This window comes from Archocentrus centrarchus, chromosome 20 (genome assembly GCF_007364275.1).
Source record: "Archocentrus centrarchus isolate MPI-CPG fArcCen1 chromosome 20, fArcCen1, whole genome shotgun sequence".
Lineage (NCBI taxonomy): Eukaryota > Metazoa > Chordata > Actinopteri > Cichliformes > Cichlidae > Archocentrus > Archocentrus centrarchus.
The window spans coordinates 17,935,152-17,949,199 of NC_044365.1; the positions used below are offsets into that span (position 1 = coordinate 17,935,152).

Here is a 14,048-nt window from a genome sequence, read left to right on the forward strand (position 1 = left end):
TCTACAGCTACTACTCCTGGCAAATAAACCGGGGTTGGTTTTATTTCGCTCATGGGGCATCCTTCTATATTTGGATCAGATTTGAGCATGTCGGCGCTGCATCAGGGATTGAGTCAGTGTATTTAAACTCGGTATTTTTCTCAGTATTTTATATAAGCTGCTAAACCAGATTAATTCGATTGTACCGTTCACCAGGTCATGTAGGAAGCCAAGCAGGGGAAAAAAAAAAAAAAACACATTGCTGTAAAAAATCATTGATCTGTGAAAGCTTCTCTACATATTCTAAGCATAAGTATTAAACTCTGCACAATGTTTTCTATTCCAAGCAAGCAAGTGTATGACAGGAAAGCACAAATACTGCTCTGTATTGATGCAGACTCTTTGGGCATTTTGAGGTGACACCGAATGGCCTTCTTTGAATGTAAATAGATGCAGTCAGGCGGTCAAGCTCCTTTGGCAGCGAGAAAAAGATGATATTTCCATAATGCTGTCACAGCACAGAGGTTTGGGCCAAGTATGGTGGCTCGTCTGCCCTGTCCCAAATCCTGCCTTTGTCTTCCTCTCTTTTCCATTCATACAGAGCTTGCAGGTTTGAATAATGTGCGGTGGTCATGTGTGAAAGCACTCTTTAGATGATTCAATAATATATTGCTGTATGAATCCGCCACACATCTGTCTTTTCCTTGCTTGTTATTATAGATTATGTGTTTGGGAACTGTCAATCCTCTAAACCTCTGTGATGGAAAGCCAACAGATGCCACTTCTAATAGCAATGTATGGTACCTGCATCTGGCTTAGCTGAATTAAATCCTAGAAGCTTGTTAACCCACTGACAGTGCCGTGTAACAGCTGTTTGTTAGCTTCTAATGACTCAAAACTCATTTTTTCAGGCTGGAGTTAACAAAAAGTTCCTGTTCTATCCTTGAAAGGACACGAACCTAAAAGGACTTTGAAATGAACGCGTGTTCTTGAGAGTATTTGATTATTTATTGATTATATTTAATCATACAGTAGCACCCAGATTCACACAGAGGCCACAGCTTTCCTCTCTCAATCCTTGGCTCAACATGCAGGAAAAAGCTATGATCCATAGTAAAAATTGAGGGATAACAAATAAGTCCTAAGATATACACTACTAGTTTCTTGTGGTCTTGCACAGTCTCAGGTATTGTACTGATTTTTAAAGATTTTAATAAGAAAAGAGGGAAAAAAAATGAAATACTTTGAGCAAAGACGAGCATTATGGTTTTTGGTTCGGCATATTTATTTTTGAGCAACAAAGTTGAAATCCACCATCCTCAGAAGCACAATTACACATTCCTGTCCTGCACATTTTATCCTCTTTATCGATCCTCTCTAATGCTCAAGCTCAAGCTAGATTTTATTTGTCAAATAAAGGCCAAGTAAATACAAATTTCTTGAACTGGTCTTGGCTGGTTTTCAAAATGAATTGATTCAGTATGTTTGGAATTTGCTTATTAAAATGGCAGAGCAGTGAAGCCGGTGCGGTGGTCAGGTTTGGCGGCTGTACTGTGATTAGGAGCACTTGCCGTGTTCCCCTAATGCAGCCATCATGAATAATATTGTGCTGCCTTCTAACATTGCATGATTCTGACATTTCTTAAACTTATATAGATTGCAAGGACAGAGTCGGCGGTGTAATTACCCTTAGACATTCCAAGTACACTTTCAGTGTGCTACTGAATCGCCCACACCGCATCCTTGAAGTCACTAAGTGTAGGCACTAGATTTGTAATGCAACAGTAAAGTTTTCATTTCTCTGGCAGCAGCAGAAACTGATAGTTCAAACTGATAGCCTTCTCAGACAGTGTAGGGAAATTTAGAAAAAAAAAAAAAACAAGATTCATTTTTATCCACCACCTGGTGTAAGTGATAATCAATCAACCTGCTGTTTGTTTGCTTATAGATTTCTTCCCAAATCCTCGGCAGAGATTTCTGCCAGTGGTAGTATCAAAGCCCCTGGACTCTTGTGTCTGTTGGTCTTACAGGTTGAGCCAACCAATTTCAAGGAGCTGAGCACCCTTGATGTCCAAACACATCAAAATTGAATAATATCATGCCTATAGCTGCAGGCCTGACTTCAGACACAGAGACTATCAGCTGCTTTGCCTGTGGGTGGATAAGACATCCTTGGGTGGGGGAGAGAATACTTAAAGGACAGAGGATGTAAGGAGCTCTGCATTTCCATCTGATAACAAGCGATGATAAGAAATGAGCCTGAGACCTGCCTGATTTTTTTACATTTTTTTGGCAGGTTTCTTTCACCTAAGAGTTCCTGAATCATCTGCAGTGGGGTCTCCTGTAGGAAGAATCAAAGCCCATGACATGGACATTGGAAAAAATGCAGAAGTAGACTACACCATTGTGCCAGGTGATGGAGGTGCCATGTTTGATATCGCAACCAATGAACACAACCAAGAGGGGATCATCATTCTCAGAAAGGTAGGTCTTTTGAAATTTTTCAAATAATGGTCAACTATTTTGCTTTTGTTGGCATTAACATGGGTATGCTCTGTCGAGTTACATTGCAGCTGAGTATCAATCAGGATTCCAGAAGCAATCACATGTGACAGGAAAAGGAAGGGGAGGGAAACATTTTGCAATAATTGGATCACTCTCTGTGGGTGAACTATTTGCAGTATTTGAGCATCTTTACTTCCTGTCATCACGCATTATTTTAAAATGTTATCTTTGGTGTGAGTGTGATTTTTGACTCTGCTAAAAGTTTCTTTTGTACTATTTTTTAAGCTATAGCAGCAATATTAAAATAAGTGTTGCTTAGTGTGCAGGTAGTCCCTCTTTGTGTTATGCTGCATAATGCTGTCCTGGCAGGAAACCAGGCAGATGCAAGGGCTGCACCTGTGATCTCTCAGCTGTGAGATGCTGCTCTCTGTTTGAGCCCTTGCTGTCCACGCCTTAAAGCGCGGCTCAGAGACATGGCATAACTCTCTCTGAGCGCCTGTGCTATATAAAGCATTCAGTCAGCTCGTCAGGGCTCATTGAGTATGCCATATGTTCTTTTTGCTAAATGGATTAATACATCGAGTGCATGGTGACCCGCAGCAAGAGGTCTTGGTTGCTGGCTGTTTTGAACCACAGAGCAAAAGTATCTCATTTAATACCAACTTCTTTCACTGCACAGAGCATTAAAGTGGCCATGATAACACTTCACAAAATGGTAAGTGGCACATAGTGATATTAGTGAAATGTATTACTCCTAGGATAAACCCACTGAGATCTGTCATCACATTTTTTTGTGGGGGGCATTTAACTGCAAGAGGTGAAAAAAAGGCCATTACAGCTACTGAAATTAGAGAGAGAGAGAGAAAAGAATGGTCCATCCAGTGCAATCGCTTCTAATCTGCTAAAAGCTAAACTATATTAAGACTGATGATGCAATCCATTATTAAATTTTAATATGTATATAGAGTGCTGTGCAAAAGTCTTCAGCCAGTCCTCATTTCTGTATAGTTTGCTAGGACAAAGGGGAATCGATGCAGTGATTCATTGAAATGTGCATACATATATGGAAATACAGGATATAAGGGAAAAAAACTGAGTTTGTGCAATTCTAATGTGCTTGAAAATCAATATTAGGTATTATTCTCCAACACAGCCTGAATGGCCTTAGGCAACCTTTCTTGCAATTTCTTTAAGAAGTAGACATTCAAAGCTCTTCTTTGGATGTTGGCTGCCTCTTGTTCCATTCTTTGGCAACAACTGCTTCAATAATGTTGAGGTTCTGTGGAGGCCAATCCATCACTGATAGTGCTCCACTGTGTGTTTTTCTATCCAGGCATGCTTTAACTGCACTGACTGTGTGTTTGGGAGCATTGCCATGCTAAAAAAAAAAAAAAAAAAAAAAGAATCTGTTGCCAATCAGATGCTTTCCAGATTGTATTCCATGGCGGATCAAAATCTGATGGTACTTTTCTATGTTCATAATTCCACCACTTTTGACAGGATCCCCAACACTACTGGCTGATTTGCAGCCCCAAACCATCACAGAGCCTTTGCCATGGTTTACAGATGGCTGTGGACACTATCGTAGGTGTCTCCTGATGCCCTCTGTACAGTGATTTGAACCAAAAATTTCGAATGTGTATTCTTGACTCTGTAAGACCTGTTACAGCAGATTTTCAGTCCTGTTTTTGTGTAATCTGACATACCTCAGACTTTTCTCCCTGTTTCCCTTCCTTAAGAATGACTTCTTGACAGCCATCCTTCCACTGAGACCATCTCTGATGAGGCTTCAGTGAACAGTAGATAGATCAACTGAAAAGTCAGATGCATCTCCCAGGTCATGTTGCAAGTCTTTGCTGTGTTTTTTTCCTATTTCTTAAGGACATGACTTTCAGACGTTGTCTGCTGTAGATAGTTTTTGTATGTTTGCCACTTCTTTTTTTGTTCTCTTCCTTCCAGTTTCCTCATTTTTTAAGGACACACTGCTCTTTGGGAATCAGCTTGTTGGTGCAAAAATACTATTTTATGCCTGTCAAACTGTGTTGTCTGTGACATTTTTTGTAGATTCAACTAAGCGAATGGGAACAAATATGTTTTTCTGACAGGCTGCTAGTAACAAAGTTCCTGAAGATGCAATTTATAAAATAGGTTATTTTTTTAAGTTGTTTGTATGTGTAGATACAACACTGGTTCATCGCTTGAGTCACAGTAAGTGTTTTTTTTTTTTTTTTATGTGAACGGTTTATAGGCCAGATTTAAGTTGCTTAAGTAATTCCACTGAAAATGGTCAGGTACAAGAACTGGACTGAAACTGAGTGAAAAAGCAGCCGATGTCCAAAGAAAACACTTTGAAAGCCCTTCAGAAAGCATGGAGAACTATTCCTCAAGACCACTTAAAAAAAAATTGCAGGAAGAAATAAGGGGTGACTCAAGACTTTTGCCCGCTACCATGTATATAAAACGCCAGGTCCTTAACAGGTTCTGAAATTATTTAAACAGATCCTCATACAAATAACATGACATGACATGAGCTACTGTGTCATTCTTTATATCACAAACTAAGCCAAAATGAATAAACAGTATGTGAAAAACTGTACACCCAGAGGTTAAAGTGGGTTTTGGTATTAAGTATTTTCATGCAACCTCTGAATAACACAAAGTTTGTATACTTCACTGTTTTGCAACACATAATTCAGCAACACATGATGAATAGATCCAATGTGTGATTGAAAAACTCAAACGAATCATCTAAGCCTTAAATTTTAAGTTTATCAGATTTCTGATGCTGAGCTGGCCTTACCTTTGAAGATAATCTCTCATATTCCTCTCCAGTCTTGTCTTTCTTACATCTTCCTCCATCTCAGATAGTGTCACATATAATGTGTGGTTTTTTTTCTTGGGAAATACAGCACCTGTGCCTTTAGCTTGCATAGACATTTTGTGACAAACTGCACAGAAACAGTTTGTGTTTGATGATATTTTGAGCTGCTTAAAAAGTTGCATTTGAAGTTACCTGGCACTTCAAAAAGCTTTACCCATTTTATGCTCACTCCTCTTCTGTGGCATCAGCTAGATGCTGAAGTAGCATGACCAACTGTATTTACATCTGCACCATGAACACATTACCGGGATGAGAAGAAAAAAGGGGCGTGAGCGGGCCGTTATTTTCCTGTTAGTGAGCAAGTATCTCTACGCCATCACTGGACGCAACGTCAGGCTGCAGGACACGAAAAATGAACTCATTCAATATGTGCATTAACCTACCTATCAGATTTAAATCTTCATTAAGTCAAGATGCCGGGATGCTGTTCAGGATCATTCTGGCCTACTTTAATGCCTGAGTGCACTTCGTGATTCAGTAGATTGTAGAACCACTTTTAGCAGCAATAACTTGAAGTAATCATTTTCTGTATGACTTTATCAGACTCTCACAACATTGTGGAGGAATTTTGGACCACTCTTCTGTACAATGTTGCTACAGTTCATTGAGATTTGTGGGCATTCATTTATGCACAGCTCTCTTCAGGTCCCACGGCAACAATTCAATCAGGTTCAGGTCTAGAGTTTGACTGGGCCATTGAAACACTTTTTTAGTGCATTTTGATCTATCTATCTATATATCTATCTTAAAGGAACACTTTGAAAACACATAAGATCTCAATGTGAAAAAAAAATCCTGCTGTATATCTATACTGATATAGTCTGGTTAATGTGTTTGGAATCAAAGGATGCTAGCATTTCATGGAAATTACATTTATCAACCTACAAAGAGCTCAATATAAAGACACTTTTAAAATAACAGTGAAAAAAAAATGATGCAACAGGTAATTTTGCTGAAATTTCACTGCAGCAACTCAAAGTGGTTCTCAGTAGTTTGTATGGCCCCCATGAGCTTATATGCATACTTGACAATGTCGGGGCATGCTCCTAATGACACGGTGGATGGTGTCCTGGGCGATCTCCTCCCAGATATGGACCAGGGCATCACTGAGCTCCTGGAAAGTCTGAGATGCAACATAGCAGCATTGGATGGACTGAAACATAATGTCCCGGAGGTATTCTATTGGATTTAGGTCAGGTGAGCGTGGGGCCCAGTCAGTGGTATCAGTCCTACAGGAACTGCCAGCATACTCGCCACATGAGGCCAGGCATTGTCACGCACCAGGAGGAACCCAGGACCCACTGCACCAGTGTAGGGTCTGAGAGTGGGTCCTGGTGGACCTGCCAACTCTGGTATTTTATGGCAACATGCCAATGGGGCTCCATGGATATTGAGGATATTGGGCCCTCAGGCCACCCTCATGAAGTCTGTTTCTGATTGTTTCGTCAGAGACATTCACACCAGTGGCCGCTGGAGGTCATTTTGGAGCTCTGGCAGTGCTCATCCTGCTCCTCCTCGCACAGAGGACCAGATACTGATCCTGATGATGGGTTTAGAACCTTTCACAGCTCTGTCCAGCTCTCCTAGAGTAACTTCCTGTCTCCTGGAATCTCCTCCAGATAGATAGATTCTCCATAAACTTCTTCACTAGTCTCGATTTCATCTTTGATAAAGTAGCAATATCGCTCTGGTTTATCAAGTCAAAATGTCCGCATTTAAAGTATTTCCTCATTTGTGTATGTGCTCTGCTCTGTCATGACCCTTTCTTTGGGTTATATGTAGTTAAAGACTTGAAGACTTTTCATGTTTAAAGGCACTAAATAGAAATAATATCACTCTTCCACCCACAGGTCCAACTGTAGAAAGCAAAAGGATTATATTATTTCTATTCAAGTCAATTGCAGTGGGTGTACATTTCTGAGTGCTGCATGGGCAGAGAATAAAAGAGTCTCACTGTAGTCTCATTAAGGTTTCAGAGGCCAACTCACAAAAAGTACACCTTCTTTCACAGTGATGACATGCATCAACAAAAAGTACATTAATAGAATTTTGTATGAATATAATTACCATTGGACTGATTCCTTGCCTGCATTTGGCCAGAGTCAAAACGCTGTGTACAGAAGAATGTGGGCCTCCTGACACTGATCTGTTTGTCTCCCCAATCTGTTTGTTTTGTGAAAGCATCAGACCTTACAGGCCCAACTAATACTGTGCAATATGTTGTTTTCAGTAGTTCACAAGCTTACCTTTTATTGCCATTTGGAGCCATAACCGAATAGCAGAAATGCTCGCTCTTCCATAATTCTGCCATCATGCCAGTATCGCTGGAACAGCTGGCAAATGTTTGGCTCACTGTCTCTGAAAGTGCCATGTAACAGTAAAGAAGCAAATAATAGGAAGGTGTTAAAGTTAACATTACCCACACTATAAACTACACAGATGTACTCATAAAAAGTTTCTCCCCCTCTCTCTTTTTATCACACACGAGGAAACATGCACAAATATCAGCTTTCAAGCTGCTGTTGTGTTGCACTCACAGGCTTACTTGCTCACACAAGCCTATTGCTACACTGATACTTCCATATTCTGATGTGCATTTCACTTTAGCAGGATGCAGCAGACCCCTGTGGTGACTTTAAATGGCATTTGTTGTCAGTGGTACTGAGATTCCAGAGAAAGCAAGAAAAAAAAAAAACTGTAAAGGCAAGCTTGTGGAAAAGGCACTAAATGTCAGCATTGTGGAAAAGAAGACAATATAAATGGCAGCAAATGTGTTGTGTAAGAAATGTTCAGATGTATGCTTAACATATTTTTATTGAAAACATACATTCAAATATTTTGAAACTGATGCAACAGATAAGTTATAATGTTTTCCATAGTATCCCTAATTATTTGCCAGTAGAAGATATATAATTTTATTAAATTTTTTGAATCACTTGGTGACTAGATTGTTGGTTGTCTCTGTTATCATGAGCAAAAAACAGCCTTCCTTCAGGGCAAATTCACTTCTAGAAGTTCAAAAGGTGGGTTTCACATTAAAACTCGCTTCCTTTGCTAACAAAGCAACATTAAGAAGTTACGGCAAATCTGTTTTTGTCTCTCGTCTCATTTGAGTATACATTTCATCTGATTGCAGAAGTAACAGGAAAAAAAAAAGTGCAGCCAATTCTCTGTATTTTGTGCCTTTCAGGGTATTTCTGATGTAAGTGTCTAAAATTTTCTTTGGGGGAATGCAAAGCTGCATTTGTTTTTCTGATCTATCAGACTAAGGTATTCGTTAACTGGTACATTTTTAGTACATGCCCCAGCACACAACTACACAAAGGTGTGTGATCCTTTGATCCTCCTAAAATATGCAGCTGAGTGAGTAATTGATTCACTGCTTAGTGTAAGATCTCCCTCAGTATGCTCTGCACATGTGTGCATGAACATGTGCAAACCAGTGTGTGTGTAGATCACACGTGCACGTCTGCACACTGAAAGTGAATAGTGGATATAGTCATAGCTGTAGATCATTGTATTGTGACCTTCTCATTGACAGTAATGGAAAAACAGAATGAGATAGGAAGGAATTATAATGTAAATGAAGACAGTTATTTGTTTACGTCAGGTATATCCTCGATGGATGGCCGGGATGCATCTTTCCTGCTATTGTTTTACTTCCCGTGTTTGATATGCTGCCATAACAACAATGCAGCATTGTGGTGTATCCCCTACAGTAGCAGGCTTCTGCACAAAGCCAACATTGAAGGGAGACATTCTGAGCCCCTCTAACTGACCAGGCCCCCCACAGTGTAATTTGTCAAACAACACATGCTCCTTCCCATGTGGGATTATGATATTAGCAGGAGTGAGAAAGAGAGAAGAGAAAGAATGAGCATAGCCTCGGAAAGGTGTGGGGAGTAGGTAGTCAGAGATGAAGCCTTTATGAGTTGTTCACTGTGTTCCCAGAATACTGACCCACCTACAGACTTGTCTTATTTCAGGTTGGAAGTCTATCCCCGGAGACAGGTGTGCAAATGTGCACACATCACCCCTCATTCTATCCCTCTCACCCCCTCTCTGTCACTTTCTATCTTTTTGGACTTCCCTCCCTCTCATACCCCCCCCCCCCCCCCCCCCCCCCCACACACACACACACACACACACACATGCAAAAAAACAAAACAAACAAACAAACAAAAAAAACACAGTGGGGTAGAGACGAGAGCCACATTGTGCACAGAGCAGAGTTTGGCAGACCCCAAATTAAAGACTCAGGAAGGTTGGTTATGATAAGAGGATCAGGCTGAGTGCTGAGTTCAAAGGATGATCATCTGTTTCCCAGTCTACCAATACAGGGGGAGAGGTGAAAAGAGGCACAGAGGCGTAGTGGGAGTTTGTACATCCCATCTGCAAAACATAAGATTATGGGAGACAATAGGTAAAGCCACCAATGAATTCCCAGGGAGACATGCAGACAAACGTGTGCATACAGAGGGACATACTGTACATGGAAAAACATGCAGAGTGTTCCAATAGGGCTATACATATGGAGAAAAAAAGCACTCCCACATATTGAGAGATGTGGCATGATAACCTTGGGTTATGGTGCTAATATAGTTTTCAGTCAGATTAAATGCTGTTTGTCCATGTGCCTGTTTATTTGCCATCTCTTGGGAGAAGAAAAGATGGCAGATATGTGTAATTGAAATGTGCTAGCCCTGAAGGAACAGGATTGTTTAATGACAGCTTGTGTGGCATAATATTTGCTGGCTCACATTCAGGGAATCTATTTTAACGCAGGGCTATCTCTTCACTGTAAAAACTGAATGCCCCCAGCGGCCACAGTGCATTGAATAAAGAGCATTTGCTGCACACCTCTGGCACCACTTCCAAATCCATTACCATAGAGAGTGACAGGGGTCCAAAAGCCATTGTTAGAGAAGTACAGGCGACTTCACCTGCAAACTGCTGTATATATAGCTTAACTGCCAGTATTTATAGAGACATTTGAGGTGATAAAAGAACATATTTATAGAATATATAAAGAAAAGTTTGCAGTCAAGCTCAGCCAGCATTTCTGTTACATGTTACTTTATGCTGCCTCCATTTGCTATTCGGCCTCCAAGCCAATTTGCAACCCACCTGTACCCTACCTTCTCCTTTTACGCGTTTTAATAAATAATGCTGCAACTGCTGTGTTTTTGTTTTGGTCTTGCTGCTGCTCTCTATTTGCAATGAATATGCATTAGAGGGCAATGAAGTCCAAAAACAGAGCCATACCAACAAATATTAATTACTTTAGATGGAAATCTTTGGACTAAATCAGTTCTGGTTGGTTCCTTGGTATATGGCTAAGGTGTTACAGGATTCCTGAGGTGATGATATTTTGTTACTGGGGTGCCATGGCTGGTAGCTTTTTTGATTGGCATGGTTGCTATGCTTTTCCATATGTTCATGGTATGGCCATTATTCAGAAAGTGGAGCAGGTCTGGTAATAATGGGATACAAGATGCTGAACCTCAATTACCTTCAGTGGCAAGGCCAAAACCTTTGCACTGAATCTCTCCCAGCATGTGGTTGTGGATGGATCAATGAAAGGTATATTGCATAAAGATTTGTCCTACCAAACTTTAATCATGTTGTCTTTTTAAAATTGGTTGCCATGTATTTCAGAATGGTTAGTTGGGATTGTTAGATTATTGTTAGTATGTTGTTAGTATGCAGTGTTGGTAGATTACACTGGGCAACAATTTTTTTACTTTTTGAATGTTGTCTAGATTTCTACAACTGATTTAGTGTATTTTCACACTGCTGAATTAGGAAATGGCATCTGTTTTTCTCCATCGGGTTAGGTTTTTGTGCTAAGTTGATTTGAAAAAAAATCAGATCTTGTGACAAAATCGATTACATTTTTGTGGCATTATCAGCTGATTTTTGTCAACACATATCATCCTAAATATGTTTTTAAGATAAAACAACATATATTGATTACCTGATAGAAACATCGATTACTGTAAACTGAATGGTGGGCAATGATAAAGGTAAGTACACGTAAATTGCATGTTGCTCCACCATTGTTCAAACTTCAGGGCTTGAACCTCCGTTTCTTCAAACTCCTGGAATGCCCAGCGGCAGGGAGGTCTCTCTTCAGAGTCCAACAGTAGTCAGCCATCATGACTGCGTCCCAGTGACCCTGATACCTGGTCTCCATCTCTTTCATGTCCTGATGGAATCTCTTTCCCTGCTCGTCACTCATTGAACCCAGGTTCTCAGGAAACCGGTCCATATGTGAAAATAGGTAGTGCATCTTGACGCTCATGTTGCAGTCTAGGTTTCTGAAAGCAGTCAGCATGTTGTTGACAAGTTCTGCATAGTTTCTGGCATAGTTATTGTTGCCAAGAAAGTTCTTCACTACCAGAACAAATGCCTTCCACGCTTCCAGTTCCACTTCGTTCATTGAGTTTTCGAACTCTGGATCTCTGATGAGCTCACGGATCTGAGGACCATCAAAGATGCCAGCTTTCAACTTCTCCATGGTCAATCCTGGAAAAGCCTGGCACAAGTAAGTGAAACAGTCACCATCCTTGTCCAGAGCCTTGGTGAACTTCTTCATTAAGACGAGCTTGATGTGCAGCGGTGGGAAGAGTATTCTGTCTCTGTCCACCAGAGGGTCGTTGATGACGTTCCTTTCTTTGCAAGGCACCAATTCCTCCCGCACAGGCCAGTCCTTCTTTGTGTAATGCTGAGCACGGTCCCTACTATCCCACATGCACAGAAAACATGGGTACTTGGTGAAGCCAGACTGTTGTCCCAACAAAAAGTTCACCATCTTCAGGTCAACACAAATAAACCACTTATGCTGATCATAACCAATTTTCTCCAGCACATACTTCACCGCTTCAAACTTCTCCTTCAGTGTAGTCGAGTGAGCGATGGGTACAGAGGCAAACTTTCCTATACACTTCGTGGGGCAGCTGCCCCATTAACTTTAGTTTTGATCCACCAACTTTATGCTTTGCCGCACCAATTTTTGGAAGACTTCAAGGTTTTATGACTTCAAACTGATCCCTTTTCGACATAATCACCCAGAACTATCGGACCTGAATACTTCTTGTCATTAAAATAATCATTTCCAATCAAAACAATTATTCGACATCGCATTTTACCCCACCAACTTCTTCTAAAATGCTCCACACATGCGTACATGTGAACAAAAACGTAAAAAACGACATGTGGCCATAGCTCAAAAACTTGACCTGATTGAGCAAAACCAATGTGATTTTTGGATTCAGCGCATCAGATTTGTCCTAAATCAGCTGAAAAAACGCAGACAACAAATTTGTTGTTGACCAGTGTTATTAGAGCTGTTGTCTAGTAAATACAGAGAAAGTAAGCTATGTCTAACCTGCTCCCAGATAATTTTATCCTGCCTGCTATTTGTAAGTTTTCAACTTAAGAATGCCAATTTTCAAATAAAAAAAAAAGAAAGTATAGCATCCATGGCACCTTGGCATATTCTACAATCCTATGATCCACTGTGTCAGATATATGGATGCAGAAATAACAGTAGTACACTTGTCAGTAATGTCAGTTTAGTGCTTTATATAAAAGAGATGACATGGTTATAAGGTCTCATTTCTGGCACAGTGAGCAATGACACATTTGTTCACTGATACTGAGTATTTCAGGACCAAGGACAGAGACAGAAAAATGCCTTAAAACCTAGCAGTTGCATGTATTCAACTGACTGTTAATGCAAATATTTAATCAGACAATTAGGTGGCCGCAATTCAGTGCATTTAGGCGTGTTGACATGGTCAAGATGACCTGCTGAAGTTCAAGCTGAGCATCGGAATGAGGCAGAAAGGGGATTTAAATGATGTTGACTGTGGTATGGTATCAGACAGGGTGATTTGAGTATTTCAGAAACTGATGATCAACTGAGATTTTCCCACAGACCATCTCCAGGATTTACAGAGACGGGTCTGAAAGAGAGAAAATAGTTTTCTAGGTAAAAATGCCTTGTTCTAACCAAAGTATTCAGAAGAGCATCTCTGAACTGTGAAAGAGATGCATTGCAGCAGCAGAAGACCACACCAGGTGCGACTCCAATCAATTAAGAACAGGAAACTGAGGCTACAATTGTCATGACTCACCAAAATTGGACAATACAGAAGACTAGAAAAATGTTGCAGAGTCATTCTGATGGAAGGGTCAGAATTTGGCGTAAACAACATGGAGATTGAAAATTGCCTTGTATCAGTCATTCAGGCTGGTATATATGAGTGTGTGGATGTGTGTGTGCATATAATGTTGTAGGTAGAATTTTTTTTTTGCACACTTTAGACCCCTTAGTATCAATTCAGCATCCTTTAAACACCACAGCCTACCTGAATATTGTTACTGACTACGTTCATCCCTTTATGACTGCAGTCTACATCTTCTGATAGGTGCTTCCAGCAGGATGTTACTAAGCTCAAATCCTCTCAGACTGGTTTCTTGAACATGACAGTAAATTCACTGGCCTTCACACTCACCAGATCTCAGAGCACCTTTGTGGAACTGACAAATGTGCAGCCGCAGCTGCATGATCCTTTCATGTCAATAAAGAGTAAAATCTCTGACGAATATTTCCAACACCTTGTTAAATTTATGCCACAAAGAATTAAGAATTAAAGGCAAAAATGGGTTAAATCTG

At 40.4% G+C, this 14,048-nt stretch overlaps 1 protein-coding gene across 2 annotated transcripts in view; it reads left to right on the plus strand.

Moving 5' to 3' along the window:
- The window catches only part of LOC115799516 (cadherin-12-like), a 104,473-nt gene that overhangs the window by 55,574 nt on the left and 34,851 nt on the right, over positions 1–14,048 (plus strand). For both annotated transcript variants that reach the window (XM_030756730.1, XM_030756731.1), the window contains one exon: positions 2,276–2,463. In XM_030756730.1, coding sequence (XP_030612590.1) covers positions 2,276–2,463 — 188 coding nt within the window. The remainder of the gene's footprint in view (positions 1–2,275; positions 2,464–14,048) is intronic.